The following is an 18,127-nucleotide window of genomic DNA, read 5'->3' on the forward strand; positions in this document are numbered from 1 at the left end:
GCAGTGATCTGCGCCCCCTGCTTGACAGTGAAAACGGATTGCTCCTGCTTTCACATGTGGAAGGATTGTCTGTCACCTATAAAAGGTGCTACCTGCGAATAGTTTTATGGGGAGCTCTGCTTCACCCTTAATACTTATTAAAAAATAATTCCTTTTATGATCCCAGTTAACCTCAGGTCTGAGCTGTAGACAGTCCGTTGTGCACCTGTGTGTTTCCGGGCCGGTCTTGGATCCCGTGTAGCCCGGGCACCGGTGACCCCGCCTTCTCTTCCCAGACGTGAACGAGTGTGAGAGCATGCCGGGCGTCTGTGGGGCTGCCCGCTGCGAGAACGTGGAGGGCACTTTCTTGTGCAACTGCCGCAACGAGCACGACGAGTACGACCCCCAGACCAGACAGTGTGTGAGCAGGCCCGCATCAGGTACCTGCGCCGCTACCAGCACGTCCGCCAGAAGACAAGAGGAATCCTGAGTGACATTAAGCAGTCCATCCCCCCCAAAAAAATAGAAAACCCAAGACGCCATCTGGCCATTGTCCGAGTACCTGGAAAAGTTTGCAGCGGTGGTTTGCAGCTGTTTCTTGAGCTGCCAGACCGGGATAGGCTTGCTGCTTTTTTTAAACAATTAAAAATAATGTTCGAGAAAGATTTTTTTTTTCCTGTGCCTGCCCATGTTTTCTTGCTGATGAGAATATATTGTCTGCTATCTGTGCTGCATACTGCTACCCCGATACTTGAGACTTGACAACCGCCTTTGCCAAACTCCCCCTACGACCCTGGCGGAGCAGGATTCGGGGTGAGCGCCCCCACTTCAGGGATGTTCGATGGGGCCCACTTTCTAATCCTAATACATTCGGATGCTTTCCTTCCCAGATATACACAGCTAAACTCTTTCACAGGCTTTGCACCCATGTCCCATGTGTATACGCAGTGTGAGGCAGGTGGTGAGTGAGCTTTCACTGGGCCTTCAGTGGTCAGATTCCTGACCGCTCACATGAAGTTTACTTCCCACTGTAGGATTGACGGGGGACTGGGGGGTGTCTCCACTGTAAAACTGAGTTTTACTGGGTGCGGGCAGTGCCTTTAACTCGTAAAAGAAAAATATCCTGACACTGCACTACATAAATCTGCAGCTTTTTCAGTTCAGTTACAGAGTACCGTATGGCTCTGTATTTTCTGCATGCTTTATCTTAGATGCTCCAGAGTTAACAGCGTAACTTTCTGCGCAGTTCCTATAATATTTTTGGCTTCAGGTCAGTTAAAAGGGCCAACACTGCCCCCTAAAGTTCAGTAAAAGAATGAGAAACCTGGTATTTTGTTGCCTGTTCTAGATTTCAGAGTCACACATCATTACCATGTTTACCATGTTTAAAGCCCGTGTAGATTCTTATGGCGGCATCACCTTGCTCGTTTATCAGTGAGACTGATTCAGCTATAAACCCAAAATGCGTTTCTGTTTTTTGGGGGAGTTAGTGGGTTGATTTTTGCAGACTCTGACTCTTTACTTTTTCAATTCCAGAAAAAGGGAAATTATGGTTCTTTTTTTTTCCACAATGAGGACAGCCGGGACTTAAACAGAGAATGTCCCAGTGAAGTCGAGTGGGATGGCTTCCCCTTATTACGAGTCGGATACTTTAGGCTGCTGCCGTGTTTTAACATCTGCTGGCTGGCTGGTCTTTCGCAGCCCCTTCTCCACTGTTGCTGTGCTTCAGCCCTGTCTTGGTTCTGTTCCCCTCAGCGCCCCGAGTGATACCCATCAATGCCGGGGGGGCGTTAGTACCGGACTCCAGGCCGCAGCGCAGCGACGCGCAGGAGTGCTACTACAACACCGGAGACACGCGAATGTGCAGCACGCTGTCACGCAACACCACGCGCCAGGAGTGCTGCTGCACCGTCGGGGAGGGCTGGGGGCTGGGGTGCAGCTTTACACCCTGCCCGGCGCCTGGCACAGGTACCCGCGCGTGGAGCAGAGCCTGCTGGCTTATCCATTTCCACGGCACACCCTTTTTTTAAAAACGTTTTGATTTAAACGTCAGAAATACAAAAAAGGAGAAACAGACGCACTTCACAGCCGGAGGAATTCACAATTATAAAAGCAGAAATTTAAGCTTTTGACATATTTCCATTGTATGTCTTGCCTTTTGATTCTTTAAATTTCTAATAGAATTTAAATAAAAAGGGACTTCTACCTTCAAAGCATCAATAGAGGGAGCAGTATTAGACCATTTACTTTTGTGGATGAAGTATTTCGCCAAAATTATTAACAGATTAATAATAAAAACATATCTTTTATCCAAAAGTTCCACACATGGGGCAGGAGTGTGTCTGACATCAGCGTCCCATGTGGAGTGCACAAACTCCCCGTATTCACACAGCCGACCTTAAACCACTTGGATCCATTGCCTTCTCTCATTGGGCCATGAAGGCCTGGAGTTGCACGTCTTAAATCAAAACTGTAGCAAACATGGAAGCTAAGGCCATGTGGTCAAATGTACGTATTGAGTGTAAAAAACACCCAGGGCAGCCAGGAGCAATTGGTGCTGCTTTGATGTTTCATCTCTGACGGAAGGCGGAATTCTCTTCTTGTTTACCAGAGGAATACCGGGCTCTGTGTCCACGTGGGCAGGGATACGTGACAACAGGGCTGGGGTCCTTCAGTTACCAAGGTAAGGAAGGACTCTGTGAGGACAGATACATTACAAAGGCTGGATTGCACCACTAATCTTTTAATACCTCTGCAGAATGATGGGATACAGTGTCGGTTCGTCCAGATTACTTTATAGGTGATCACAACAAATTACAAAAAAACAGTAAGTCAATCCTGTAGATCTAAATGTTGCATACTTGATTGTTTTAGGTAACTTGCATTTTTCACAGAGCTTATTTGCAGTTCTATAGATATGCAGTAAATCTCGTCTTGAAATTTCTAAAAACACTGTGAAGGTTTACAGGGCGATGTAACTGATTTTTTCGTCACCTACACCTTTCCTAGCGCCACAAAAAAAAATCAAACAGCAGATTTTCCAAAACCGTATTTATAGTCTGTTTATTGCAGTTCATTCTCGACAGCGATCAAAAATGAAAATCAGTTGCAAACGTCCCAGATTTGAGGTGTCTTGAGGCAGCATGTGTTTCTGCCCTGATGCTCATAGATCTCCATGTTCTCCTCCACAGATGTGGATGAGTGCAAGATCTTTCATCCGGAGATCTGCAAAAACGGTGTGTGCTCTAACAACATCCCTGGGTTCAACTGCTACTGCCTCTCCGGCTACTACTATGATACAACCTTACTGGAGTGCATTGGTAAGCGAGCTGAAAGTTGCTACCCAGCAGTTCTGTTTTCGGGAAGTGCGGACAGTGGCTGAGGGGAGGTGGCCAGGCCAGGACGACAAGCTCAGAACCCCCTTTGCCTTGTGGGTCATGCCAAGAAGCTGCTCCAAGGACACCTACAGCATTGTGAGGGGGAAGCAAAGCAGTGACTGAAAGACTGAAGCAGTGACTGAAATAAGCATGATTGGCCATTAATTAATATTTTCTTTTAATAATTGGATTAATAATTAGCTTAACAGTTAACAGACTAACAGATAATAGTTCTGATATAATGCTACATCAGTGGTGTGGCTGTGTTGCTTGGCGGTTGTCTTAACAATCTCTCCCAGACTTTTGTTTCTGAACTGCATTAAATTAATTTGACGAGGACCCCAATTATAACTTCCTTGGTGTCTCCTATTCTCTGTCCTCAGTGTGTCTTCACTTAATTTCCACTTGACACTTGCCACTTGTCCCTTGTAACTTGTAATTTAGCCAGCGACTCTATCACCGTGCAGCTCACAGCTGGCAGCCCACTGAAGCTCAGCAGGTGTGAGCCTGGCCAGTGCCTGGATGGGAGACTCCTGGGAAAGCTAAGGTTGCTGCTGGAAGAGGTGTTAGTGGGGCCAGTAGGGGGTGCTCACCCTTTGGTCTGTGTGTGTCCTAATGCCCCAATATAGTGATGGGGACACTATACTGTAAAAAAAAATGCCATCCTTTGGATGAGCCATTAAATTTAGGTCCTGACTCCCCATTGTCTCTGTGGTAATTAAATATTCCCAGGGCAGTTCTTGAAAAGAGTAGGGGTTTTACCCCAGTGTCCTTGGCCAAATTTCCCTTTGGCATCCTAATAATCCCCCTCTCTGAACTGGCTTCATCACTCTGCTCTCCTCCCCACTTGTAGCTGATGTGTGTGGAGAGTACTGGTGCACTGTGGCAGGGGAGTTCCCATTATCTGTAAAGCACTTTGAGTGGAGTGTTCAGGAAAGCGCTATATAAGGGTAAGGATTAATTGGTAGTAGTATTTCCCTTGTATCACTGTTGATCTTCCCAGGATTGGGATAGTCAGGGCCTCTAATCCCACAAGGGGTTAAAAAAGCAGAGTGTGAGTGTGCCGTCGCTATCACAAGATGTGAGAATGGGGGTGTTCGCAGCAGAGACAGGTGAGACAGTCGCCGAGACATGGGTAGGCAGGAGTCCTGGGCTGTTCGGAGCTGGAGCGGTGAAGGCGAACGACAGCGTCACGTCCCTCTGTCTCGCCCTCTCAGATAACAACGAGTGTGACAACGAGGAAGCCTGCAGAGACGGGCAGTGCATCAACACCGAGGGCTCGTACTACTGCACCTGCCAGGCTCCGCTGGTCCTGGACGACACTCTGAGGAGCTGCATCAACACCACCAGCGAAGACCTCGGTACAACACACAGAGGGGGTGAAAGGACAGGCCCCCAGGAGAGTGGTGGCAGCCTGACATGCCCACCATTCACTAGGACAGTGTGGGCTGCCCTCACACCTAGACTGTAGCATGTCACCTCTAGGATTTTCAACTTCTAGTTTCGCTCTGCATGCACAAAAACCCTTACAAAACCTTAAACCTTTAAAGTGAAGCCGATTAGTTGAATAGCTTATTTTTTATTACCTGTCAATTCAAGGCGGCCTTGATTCGCTTGATTTTGAACAACAATGGCAGAGATTTGTCGGCCTTATTACTTTAAAAAGGTGAAGCACGTGTTTTGGAGATTCCTTCGTTTGTTGCACTCGTTTGGGGTCGTTACCCAGGTTAGCACAAGCCAGTTTACTTTTTGAAGTAATGTTGAGATTAAAAGGGTTTTGTGGCAAAGGTCATTGAGTAGCAGGCTCATGAAGGAGACAGTGAGCTGTGACATAAGGGAATCAGGGTATCCAGTGAGGAAGAATGAACTCTCTCCCAGCCTCTCTGTACATGGGGTTTTCCCGACTTCTGAATGGTACTACATCCACAAGGAAACACTGAAATGTTACATAGCTGTGAGCAGATTATACAATAACCTGCACCCAAGCTTGATTACCCCAGCAGTGCCCGTCTTTCTTTCTCCAGATGAGAACCTTGCGTACTGCTGGCAGGAGCTGACCCTAGACCTGGTCTGCCAGCGGCCTCTCCCGGAGAGGCAGGTGACCTTCACGGAGTGCTGCTGTCTGTATGGGGAGGCCTGGGGCCTGAAGTGTGCTCTCTGTCCCGGCCGGGACACGGGTGAGTCCTGCGGTCACTGACGACGAGCAGCGCTGTCAAACCTTTTCTGGCTGTCAGAAATGGAAGGCCTAGGTGGGCAAGGTGAAAAGTGAAAATCTAGAAGGAGAAGATAAGATAAGATCACTTTATTGATCATATACAATTTCTTGCATTAGGAATTTGTCTTTTCGCAGACCCCAGCTTGCTCTCCATGAGACACACAGACAGGGAGAGTAGCTGGGGGTCAGAGCACAGGGTCAGCCATTTACGGTGCCCCTGGAGCAGTTGGGGTTCAGGGCCTCACTCAGGGGTCTGGTCAATTTAGCTGGATTTGAAATTCACGCCAAAAATTAATCTGATTTTTCATCTTTAAAGTTCAGTGACTTGTGCTGTGTTGTGAAATACTGTAGCCGTACCGTTTAGGGCAGAAGCTATATCACCCTGCAACTCACAGCTGGCAGCCCACTGAAGCTCAGCAGGTGTGAGCCTGGCCACCTGGATGGGAGACCTCCTGGGAAAGCTAAGGCAGCTGCTGGAAAAGGTTTTCATGTGACCAGTAGGGGGCGCTCACCCCGCGGTCTGTGTGGCCATAATGACCCAATATGGTTGTGCTGACACTATACTGTGAAAAAAAATGCTGTCCTTTGGATGATACATACTATAAAACCAAGATCCTGACTCTCCGTGGTCATCAAAAATCTCAGGGGGTTTCTCAAAAAGAGTAGGGGTGTTACCCTCTGTGTGCAGACCAAATTTCCCCCTGGCCTTTACCCATCATGGCCTCCTAATAATCCCCCTCTCTGAATTAGCTTCATCACTCTGCTCTCCTCCCACTAAGAGCTGGTGTGTGGTGAGTGTACTGGTGCACTCTGGCTGCCGTTGCATCATCCAGGTGGGGGCTACACACTGGTGGTGGCAGTGGGATTCCCCTTTACCTTTGTGGCGCTTTGAGTGGAGTGTCCAGTAAAGCGCTATATACAGTAAGTGTAAGGAATTATTATTGTACAAATTCTTGTTTCTCCAGAGGCCTATGAGACGATGTGCAACACTCTGAGACCCCCAGCCTATGGCCCTTCTTTCGGGGGGCGGTACAGGCCCATGCTCGGTGGGGATTATGGGGCGCCTTATGGGACAGATATCTTTGCTGAGCCCCCTCCCAGGCCTGGGGGCCCTGACTTCCTGATTCCCGGGTATGAGGACTACTCTCCCTTGGCAGACAGAGGAACAAGCTCCAGGAGAAGACCTCCATATGGACTTCGAGAGGGCCCCTACGGCCGCCGAGGGTAGAGTCACTGTATTTATAACCCGCGTGAGCGCTAACGTGCCTGCCGTTTCACGGAACCGGCAAAGGCAAAGAAACAAACCACTCGCAGAGCCGCGATTCTTTGCTGTTCTGCAGATGGTTTACCTGCGTACACGAGTTTAGTGAAATGGTGATCCCGTAGTTTGGAAGACACCCTAAAATCTCCAAAACAGCAAAGAATATTTAAATAATAATAATGAACTCACACGTTGGAGGAGAAACACATTTTTGAGACATAGCTGCTGTGTCTTTGCAGCCCGAATCGCCGCTATGAAATAGGGGAGTACGAGCCGCAGTATGTGCCCCCAGAACCGGACCCCGAATCTCGATATGGGATCCCCAACCCCCTGTCAGAGCCTGCGTATGAGCTGCTCCCCCGGCAGGGAGTGGGCTCTCTCCCTGCCGCTCCCCCCTTTGACCAGGGCGAACCCAGACCCCCAGAGCCTTGGCTTCGCTACAGGCCCCGGGAGGGGCCCTCATTTCCAGAACGGGGTGCTGCAGGAGGGACCCGCCGAGAGCTCTATGACAGTAAGGGCATTCTGTGCTTGGACTGATTTTTACCACCGTGGTCCACTTTATTATTTCCATGTTTCTTCCTGGCGGGGTGCGGCAGCATCTGTGAAATTGTACAGCTGCTGTACCTGTTCTGCTGAGTGATTTCTGAGACCGTGGTTAAGTGTTTGCCCAGGAGAGGGCGTACTCTTCTCTTATGTTCCTGAGAATTGCCTGCTGAAGCTCAAGGATGTTTTGGTTCTCTCTCAGGCCGGTATGAGCCCCACGAAGGCTTCCAGGCGGAGGAGTGCGGGATTCTGCACGGCTGCGACAACGGCAGGTGTATCCGCGTGTCCGAAGGCTACACCTGCGACTGCTATGATGGCTACCAGCTGGACATGACAAACATGGCCTGCATAGGTGTGTCAGCCGTTCCCTCCTCTCCTCTCCTCTAAATCCCTGCTGCCCTCCTGCAGAAAAAACAGCAAAAAATTCTCATTACAAAAATAATGAAGTTAGAATGAAATACACTGTAGTGCGAGCAATGAGCATGCACAAGAGGGGTAATGGAAATGCTCTTTTATTGGTCAGAATGGCATAGTTGTGCTATCCTTCAAAAGACTGCTCTCATCAGCCAGCCAGAAACCATCCTCTGTAACACAGAGTGAAGGTGGGCCAAAGGCCAGGAAAGTCAGGGTGGGAACCTGAGACCACAGCTCAGGATGGGGAAACGTGGGACAGCCACACACGTACACTCATATAACATGCACACAAACCCCTGTCCTCCCCCCCGAGTCCCAGGAGTTAGCAATGTCCCTGATAATCCCAACTATCCTAGACAAGTTCCCATCTATCCCAGCACGCTCTCCTGGGGCTGCCATCACCAGCTCCATTGCTTGTCTCCTGGGTGCTCCATCGCTGCCTGATGAGAGCAGTGCAATATCATGAGCAGCAGAGGGGACTGGCCGAGTGGTTGCTACAGCTGTAGCCCTGACATTGCGGGCTCAGGCCTGACCTGGCCTGGTCTCAGGCCAGCTGCGAGCAGGACACAGCAATCTGTCTGCGGAACAGGCCTCCTCACAGTGATCCAAGACATAAGACATGAGACAAACGACTGGCAATTCCAAAATGGGGTGGACAGAGACTGCAAGAAAACACTCACACCTCATGGGTGTTATGCAGTGATGTGAAAAAGAAAGTACACCCCCTTATGGTTCTGTGGTTTTACATATTAAGACACATCTGACCTGCATCTAGACCTCACCCAATCCGAACAGTAGGTAAACGTAACCCCATGTGAAGGGTAACAGACACAAAATTTACTTTTTTCATTATTTATTTAAAAACCTCAACCAGCATTCATTCGCCTTGTGTGAAAAAGTTAGGGCTTGACTTAACTTGAAGTAAAGGTTTCCTGTAAGAGTTTATCCGTCTTGCACGTCGCCTGGGAGGAATTCTGGCCCACTCCTCCTAACCAAACTGCTTCAGCTCGGTGGTGTTTGAGGGCACAGCTCTCTTTAGGTCCCACCACAGCATCTCTATGGGGATGAGGTCTGGTCTTTGACTTGGCCATTTCAAAAGTCTGAGTGTTCTCCTTTTCAGCCATGCAGTCATAGATGTACTGGCGTGTTTTGGATCATTGTCCTCTTGCATGATCTGATTTTGCATGATAAGCTTTAGCTGTTGGACAGATGGTCTCACATTTTCCTCTAGAATGTGCTCGGGTGTGGCTGTAATATAGCATAACACCCACCTTACAGTCTAAAGAAAAATCCCATTAAACTGCAGAATGTCAGTTTAATCGGGAAAACCTGACTCTAAACCCTGTGGAACAGAACAAACGGCAAAATCTTTCATAAGATTCCTCCGTGGCCTGATTTTGTTCGCTACCGTGTGGTAACACTGAATAGCGAGGACAAATTGTGAATAAATGTAACTGCAAGTTTGCGTTAAATGGCACCTCGTTCCTCTGACATCATATGACAAGTGGCTGTCTGTCTGTCGTGCTTAGAGTTGATTCGCAAGATTTTAATATGAGATCCTAACATTTTGTCATTATATTTACCAGATATTCATCTGGTGACCAGTCAATATTTACTTTTTTTTTAAAGTATGTGAAAAATATAACAGGTATCCTCTTCAGCCTGTGTTTAGAAGTGGAAAGGGCTCAACCAAAAAATAAGATAAGATCACTTTATTGATCATATACAATTTCTTGCATTAGGAATTTGTCTTTTCACAGACCCTAGCTTGCTCTCCATGAGACACACAGACAGGGAGAGAAGTTGGGGGTCAGAGCGCAGGGTCAGCCATTTATACGGCGCCCCTGGAGCAGCTGGGGTTAAGGGCCTTGCTCAGGGGCCCAACAGAGTAGGATTCCTCTGCCGGCCGCGGGATACGAACCGGCAACCTTCCAGCCACAGAGCCACCGCCCCACCTCGCATGCGGACCGCTGGCGTGTGCGACCGGAGGGTGACGAGGGCCTGCTTGTTTTGCAGACGTGAACGAGTGCGAGGAGGCGGAGGACCCCGGCACTCTGTGTGTGAACGGCCAGTGTGTGAACACGGACGGCTCTTACGAGTGCGTGTGCCTCCGGGGGTTCGTCGTGTCCAGACAGCCCCACTACTGCGTCCCCGCTCCGCCCCTGCAGTGAGCCGGGCTGCGGCGCCGGAGAGCCCTCTCACTCCCCGCCCCTGCAGTGAGCCGGGCTGCGACGCCGGAGAGCCCTCTCACTCCCCGCCCCTGCAGTGAGCCGGGCTGCGACGCCGGAGAGCCCTCTCACTCCCCGCCCCTGTAGTGAGCCGGGCTGCGGCGCCGGAGAGCCCTCTCACGCTCCGCCGCCGGCGCTGCGCTTCTGCCGATTTCCCCCTTTTGTTGTTTTTTTTTCCCCTTTCCTTTTCAGATGTTCGAGGGCTTTTAAAAAAAAAACTGTAAACGCAAATTACCGCAACGTCATGAAGTTTGCTAAAACTGGGAGCAACGCCGTACAGTATACTTGCGAAGCGATCCTTTTTTACTGTCTGCGAAAGTCCGGTGGACGTGAAAAGCGCAGCCTTGCTTTAAAAACGAGGCTTCAGGCTGCACAGTGCCCCTGAGAATGTGGGAACAGTAAAGAGGATCATTTGCCAAGGCTGTGACCACGTGGCCAGCCTGGCCTGGACACCCAGCATGCTCTGACCAAACTATGGCTGCCAGTTTGCCTTGACTTCACCTCACAGATGAGCTTCTCTGAACCATCTCTCTGTCCGTGAGCACCTGTGGCTGTTAAGGGAGGACTTAGCACTACGTCATAAAGATTTAAGCAGTAACACTCACCAGCCATTTCCTCGTTAGCACTGATATCTTTTGTGCTTTTTAGGTTCTTTACCCAAAGGGTGGTAGGAGTGTGGAACTAGCTACCCAGCCATGTTGCTGAAGCCACTGCCCTGGCTTCTCTCAAGGAGCAACTGGAATTCTTGGATCAGTTAGCTGGGCCAAAGGGTCTCCTCTTGTTTGTAACCGTTCTCATGCTCTTTAGGAGCTTTTAAATGTTCAGGAATGTCCAGGGTTCCGGGTGGCAGCGGGCTGGGGAGGCCGCGTCCACGCTGGTCCTGCCCTCTCGGCACTGAGCGCAGCATGATAAACCCCCCGCCCCCCCTCGCTAGCTTTCTTCCTTTCCAGAGTTAATAGACATGTGGGATCGGCTTTTGAGAAAAGAATCATTCTGTCAGTTCGATTATTTCAAGTAGATTCTCAATACTGCAACATCACTCCAGGATGAGGCCTGGGAAAGTCGAGTACTGTCTCTCCAGGCTGTCAGATGTGACACAACAAAGCATATAACTCCTAGTAAGGAAGTAGTGCTGATAGTGAAAGGTTTGTGATAACAGTGATCAATAGCCCTTTAATCAAATCCTTTAGCTAACCTATGCCCAGCTGCTGAAGAGCTGAATTATTCTCACATGAAGGCATTATTTGTCAAACTGCTGCTTGTTAAGTACTCAGCTTGGTGACTGAGAGCCGAGCGGACTCAGACACCAGCAGAGAAAGGGATCCTGCAGAGTAAGAGCTGAAAACACGGGCGAATAGCACTGATGCTCTCCCTGCACCTGGAGGGCCACTGTGCCTTCTGGTTGCCATTTGACCTGAGCTGTTTAGTTCGACTTAATCGGATCACTTATTGACTTAATTGGTCACCACTGTTTTCAGGTCTTTGACCACTATGGATTGAGTGGGAATGCCAGCAGGCTAGTGATTCTTCAGAGCCCTAGGTGTCCCTGCTGTGTGGGAAGAGTTGACCGTATGACTGAGCGTCCACCAGGACCCTTTGAGTCAGCGGGGAATTGTAAAACGAACCTCCAATTTCAAAAAATGTGAAAATTACACATTATACCTCAGATGAGCTCAATTGTGGTGTTCAGTGACTGTGTGGGATGAACCTGTAGTTCAGATCTGTTGCACTTCGTGCCCATCATTGATCTAACCATCTGAACAGCTGATGAGTTTCACTGGTTCATTCAGGATAGTCATTCCAACTGCAGTTTTATGAACCATTAACAGAATCTGAACACTGTTGTATTAGATGAGAACATCAACAAAGTAATCAAAGTGAATATTTTAAAATATGCTTTATGGATTTTGTTGTTATTCCCCTGCTGGGTAATTAATTAAGCAAACGTAATTCAGGATAAATCTTTTGTTTTGGGACAATTATAAATTCCCCTGTCTCTGTCCTGATGCAGGTGAAGTCATGTGGTCATACTGTGGACTTTAGGATGGAGATTCAGCTGTCTTACCTTGTACTCTGAATAAGAACAGTGCTTTAATACTGAAGAGGTCAACTAGGATATTGAAAAGGGTTGTTTTATCGAAACAGAATTCGCACCACACAGCAGTAAAGCAGTTGTTTTTGTGATTGAGTGTTATCAGTGATGTTAATCAGGGAAATGAGAGTTTAGAGTTTTTTGTTTCTAAATCCACCTAAATCTACATAACAAGCAAAAAAGTTGAAAATTAGTGCAAAGGCAGTGGTTTTGTTACAACTCTAAGGAGGGAGCCTGATCATTTTTTAAAGCAATGTTTTCTCATAATGAGATGCTTAGCTACTGCACCCCACTTTCTGCCAAGAGAGCTGTTAATTGTTATAGTCAACATACTTTAGTTAAAAAAAAACATTTTAAACCCAAATAATCACCAATGGAAATTCCTAAAAAAGTAAGAAGGTATGGCCATTGCAGTAGGAAAAGCTAGATCACTATAGATTTATGTGTTTTATATGCTATTGTATATTAATTTATACTCTGTGCAAAGTTAAGCTCTTTTTTACTTTAAAAAAGCTATTATAATATTACTGTAACTGTTAAAGAGCACATGCGACCGTGATTTTAAAATGCTGTTTTGTAAGAAAAACCCGCCAAGATTTCCGGGAACTACTCCACTATATTCACTTCTCGTCCATAAAACGCCTGTTGAATTTTTAATCGTCTTAGAACGAACGTGCTTGCAAAGCAATCTCGCTGTAACTAATAAAACAAGTTTAACGGGTCTTTCATTTTGGCGGAATAAACTTGGAAAAGTGAAATACGTCTAAATATATTGTAACGCTTACGGCCGACAGGTACTGTGTAAGAGCCGGCGTACCAGAGCAGGTGACGTCACCGCCCTTCCCTGTGATAGCAGGACTACAGCTACTGGGCTGTAGAGAGATCTCTCTTTAGCTCACGGGGCTGGGTCGCTGCACAGAGACGCGGAAGTCCCGGGTTCGAGCCCCGGACGGTGTGGGGCCGACCTGATGCGGCAAGGGCGCCCGCCTGAGCCCCCGTTGCGTTACAATATAAAGTATGTAACGGAAAGATTTGGGTTTTGACGTGCTTTCTAATGCTCACTTTGTATTATTTAAATATCTTTGAGTATAAAAATATTGGTGATAATCGTTTATCAGTTCTCAACCTGCATTAAGAGATGGAAATGGGTTTAAAAATTACTATTCACCTTTTCAGTTCATGACGAATGTCTCGTCTTCAGCTGTATGTTTATGTCATTGGTTAGTTTTTTTCACGTAGATGAAAACCTAAAAATGATTCTCAGCACATAAACTTGTATAACACTGTGCACTGTACTTGCGGAGGACTGAACTATTGTATTAAGCTGCAGTCCGCGGTCTTTGGGGGAAAATGGGGAAAAAATCAAATGCTTTTTTTGTCATTTGGTTTTGATCTTGACTGAAGTTTAGTGTTTTCTTGTTAATGTATAAAACGTTTTTTAATGTCTTTGCACACATTCCAATTCTGAATAGTAACGCTGTACATTTGTATTTCGGAAGAAAATAAAATAAATTGTATACCTGATAACAGAGCAGTTCAATTTCACACGGTCTGAAATAAGTCGACACCCGAAAAAGAAGATTTGGAAGACCCGACTTTCCTGACTCGTTATTTCACGAATGCAAAACGACCGACATTTCCTTTCCGGCAAAGGGTTTTGCTGTATCAAAGCCGGGGGGGTACAGGACGTGAGGGGGGGGGGGGGTCATTCCTGCTGTACCCGTGCGGAGAGCCGCGCCGGAGCCGCTCTCACGTGCTTAGCGCGCAGCAAAGCAGCTCTGCTCTCTTCTACCTGAACGTTCAGTCCTGCGAGTTTAACTGAATCCAGGTGCTAATCCTTTTTATAGGCCAATCCTCACAACCATAACCAGCCAATCCGATTAAAATGGTCCCCATCAAACTCCGTTCTTAATTTGTTCTGGCGGATTGCACCGAGCAGCGGAATATCGGCTTTTTAGCTTCCCCGGATCTGCGCACCTACCCGCGGGCACTGCCCGGCGGGTGCACGCCAGCTTGCTGGGTCTGTATCACGCAAGCCCGAGAGATACTGGCCTGCGTAACTTCCACGAGCACCACGCGTGCAAGTTAAATTAGAGCGTTCCAACCCATCGCGCCCCCTTTAGAACGTGGAATTTCGCTCAACATGGCGCAGAAGAGTATTATATTGCCTTTGCAAAAATCCAAGGAACAAGAAGATTTTTGTCTTATCTAATTGTTTCATACAGTACATGCTTCACAAAATGATTTATTTCTTGTTTTTATCATACAGACGGGCTAAAGGAACTGAATCCATTTAGTTGTGGGCACCGTGACTATGGTAAAAGTATGGCACAAACTGATAAGTGCAAACTAATTAATTTTACGCAGGATGTGTTTGAATCGGTTTAGGTCTAGCTATAACTATTTTTATGCCTACCTTCCCCTACGTGGTTTTGGCATCAACTAGTGTTTGTCTTAAAACACCATTTCGTGTGGATGTGTAATAAAAAAAAACGTGCAATCGTTTCGATCTACGGTAAAACCGAACACGCAGCCACGATTTGATCTGAATCTAACACATCGCTGACACGTGGAAGTCAAAACGGGCTTTCAAAATTTCGCAAACAATAAAGAATAAAATGGCAACGTGATCACAATTTGGAAAAGGAAGAAAGCCGACACAAGATTTACATCCGCGGAAATGGACGGCAATCCGGCAGATGTACAGTCAGTAAAAGGCCTTGTGCACACGGGCATCCGCCGGCAGGGGCTGATTACAAACCCACCGGCCTCCGCCGCTAAGAGCAGGATAACTGGAAAACACCGGATGATCCCAGTTAATGAGCTGGGACCTGCTGATTCCGCGTTATCTTCGGAAGAAACACCCCAGTTTCCAATATAAGCCTGTTCATTTCTACAAAGAGAGTGGAGCCAGCAAAAAACAAAAAAAAAACAGTTTCCTAGGGGATGCTGATGCAGGAGTATTAGTGGCACCTTGTGAAGGCAGTCTAGGAATAGTCAGATTGGAAGTGCATTACACTAGGGGAGACTGTCCTACCTGCAAACTGCTACTACCCCAACTGTTATAAACAGCATAAAAACACTTAACTCTTCTATCTGCAATGAATCCACAGAGTTAGTAAAGGAAGTGCCGTTCCTTTCTGTAGGGGGTGCACTGATGAGTCTGACGTCTGCCTGATGAGTAGGGAATCACTATCATGTGCCTCTCGCAAGAACAATCCACTGTCATGTGTCCCAGGACTTGTCAGTGCAACAGGGTGCCATCAGTCTCTACAAGTGAAGTTCTCCAGCAACTAGAAAACTCCACTACACACTTGGATCCCCCTTGACTGGTCACCTGGAAACAAAGGTTTCTGTAGCTTCTCATTCTGCACCCAGCAGTGTCTGTCTGAGCGGTCCGCATCAAACCTTGATTCAGCCCCAATCCTATTTCCAGCAGCCATATCACCCTCCAACGCACAGCTGGCAGCCCACTGAAGCTCAGCAGGTGTGAGCCTGGCCAGTACCTGGATGAGAGACTTCCTGGGAAAGCTAAGGTTGCTGCTGGAAGAGGTATTGGAGGGGCGCTCTCCCTGTGGTCTGTGTGGGTCCAGTTGCTCCACTATAGCGAGGGTGACACTATACTGTAAACAGGCGCCGTCCTTCGGATGAGACGTAAAACCGAGGTCCTGACTCTCTGTGATCATTAAAAATCCCAGGGCATTTCTTGAAAAGAGTAGGGGTGTTACCCTGGAATCCTAGCCAATTTTCCCATTGGTCTTTACCATTGATGGCCTCCTAATAATCCCCATCTCTGAACTGGCTTCATCACTCTGTTCTCCTCCCCACTGAGAGCTGGTGTGTGGGGAGCGTTCTGGTGAACTATGGCTGCTGTCGCATCATCCAGGTTGGGGCTACACACTGGTGGTGGTGGAGGGAAGTGTCCAGAAAAAGTGCTATATAAGTATAAGGAGCTATTAATTATTATTATCCCCAAGGAGCACTGGGCTCGACTACTGGAGAGACCATTGTAACGCTAGCATATTGGTCATTTCTTATGTGTTTTTTTATTGTCAGTTTGTTTAGCATTCAGCAGGATAAACCGCATCATTGGTGTCTAATCAAGTCTGTAATGAGGTGATTTAGTGCTTATGCATCATCCAGTAATGATCAGTAAATCAAAATGATGCCTGAAACACTCTATCAATGTCCAGAATCCATATACTTTATTCTTCTAAAAACACACATGCATAAATGCAAGTTTTTTAATGCTCAGATGCTTTCATGAAGGAACTAATACTGCTAAGAGCAATAAAAACTGCCTAAAAGGCCAACTGAGAAAATAAGAAGTTTCTTTGCAATTTTGTTTCGCATTACTCTATATAATTATGATCATGCCTGTTATAGAACTATGTGAGTCTTTCCTTCCCCTTGTGCGAGAAATATGCAGTAAACAGCAGCATTCTTGCTTTGGACACACTGAGCACCACCGATCACTGTGGAGGATATTAACCATAAACCGGATTGTGTTTATATCCTTAAATGGTGGTGTGCAGGAATCTGGGAACATCACAACATAGAAACAGAATATTGAATTATCTCTAGTTGTTTCCCACGGATTTCTGCACCATCACAACATGCAGTATGGCTATTGAAAGACCAGGGATCAGTCCAAGTGAGAGAGACAAAGGATGATTCAGCCTTTTTGCTGCTAAATCTGTCTAATCGATTGCTATCATGACAGGGAAAATCTCCTCTCCACCACCCCCCCTCCCAGCTCCCCTCTCAGTTTGTTGTTAGGTAAGCTAATGGTGCTGCTAAGCTCTTAACACTCACCTGCCATGAGCCACTGCTTGAAATGAACACAGTAGCATGAGAGCTCCCAGCTGTGATCTCGCATGGTCTCAAGGTATGAGCAGAGATAAAGAGGGGATGAGACTTAACCCAGTGGCCTGTTTTTGGCTGCTACATGAACCGTGTGTCTGTAAACATGAGCAGACAGGCCACAGTCCAGTGGAGGGCATGAGTGCGTGTGTGTGCGCTCACCTCAGGGCCCTGCTGCAGAGACCTTTTAGGAGATTAGAGTGGATAGCAGACAGATGTCACTCAGCAGCCTAGACAGTAATCGCATCACCCCACTGTGTGGACAGTGGAGCTAGAACTGGGTCAGAATGTTCCTCACCTGAGACAGAGGGTGGGAGAAATAGACCACAGGAATATGATCCTAATGCTATGTGCTTTTCTCAGGAGAACCCACCTCTCCTTTCATTCATAAATCCAGACTCGGCAGCTTTAAATATGTGGAACAACAGGGTGCCAAAATAGTCCAATTGTGTTGCTTTAAAGTTTTGGTGGTCCAACATTAAAGTAGACTCCCTTCCTTGCTAGACCTGGCACAGTCCTTATCATTGCTGCCCTGGGTTCGATCCCTGGGGTACTGTCTGTGTGGAGTTTGCATGTTCTCCCTAGGTTTGTGTGTGTTTCCTGCAGGTGCTCCAGTTTCTTCCCACAGTCCAAAGGCAAAGAGGCAGGTAAATTGGGAAACTTGTCCCTAGGTGTGCGTGTGTTTATATTGGAGTTTGTGTCTGGTCCAACATGTTTCCTGCCTTGCACCTGTGCCTGCTGGGATAGGCTTTGGCTCCCTATGACCCTGCATTCAATAAAGTATTTAGAAAATGGATGGATGTTACATTGCTAACAAGGTCCTTTTCACTGCTATTACTTTCTTATGTGCTTAATCTTCTTTTTCTCTGGCTTTATGGCTGTTATGCACAGGACATCTTCTTAATAGTATTAATAACAGTCATGTACTGTATTTGCCAAGCTATGCTCATCCCTGGCATGACTTAAAGCACTCTAATACACTGTATTTTAAAATCACTTAAAATAACCAAGAAAATTTGGAGTGTCAAAGTACAGGTAAGTGCTCCCCCACACTGTCACCCTTGGTGATGATGATGATGATGGTGGTGAAGATGATGATAAGACCTTACTTTTATATAGCAGTTTCATACAGGAGGGTCCCACGTTACCACAGAG

General features: G+C 47.2%; 1 protein-coding gene across 1 annotated transcript in view; it reads left to right on the top strand.

The window, feature by feature from the left end:
* ltbp4 (latent transforming growth factor beta binding protein 4) overlaps positions 1–13,640 on the top strand; it is a 78,676-nt gene extending 65,036 nt beyond the window's left edge. Inside the window, exons 31-40 of the mRNA XM_088911221.1 lie at positions 276–419; positions 1,735–1,947; positions 2,591–2,662; positions 3,171–3,299; positions 4,574–4,717; positions 5,381–5,533; positions 6,537–6,795; positions 7,072–7,343; positions 7,578–7,727; positions 9,806–13,640. Coding sequence (XP_088767347.1) covers positions 276–419; positions 1,735–1,947; positions 2,591–2,662; positions 3,171–3,299; positions 4,574–4,717; positions 5,381–5,533; positions 6,537–6,795; positions 7,072–7,343; positions 7,578–7,727; positions 9,806–9,960 — 1,691 coding nt within the window. The 3' untranslated portion in view covers positions 9,961–13,640. The remainder of the gene's footprint in view (positions 1–275; positions 420–1,734; positions 1,948–2,590; positions 2,663–3,170; positions 3,300–4,573; positions 4,718–5,380; positions 5,534–6,536; positions 6,796–7,071; positions 7,344–7,577; positions 7,728–9,805) is intronic.
* Positions 13,641–18,127: the final 4,487 nt, after the last annotated feature.

This window comes from Atractosteus spatula, chromosome 3, assembly GCF_055471065.1.
Source record: "Atractosteus spatula isolate fAtrSpa1 chromosome 3, fAtrSpa1.hap1, whole genome shotgun sequence".
NCBI lineage: Eukaryota > Metazoa > Chordata > Actinopteri > Semionotiformes > Lepisosteidae > Atractosteus > Atractosteus spatula.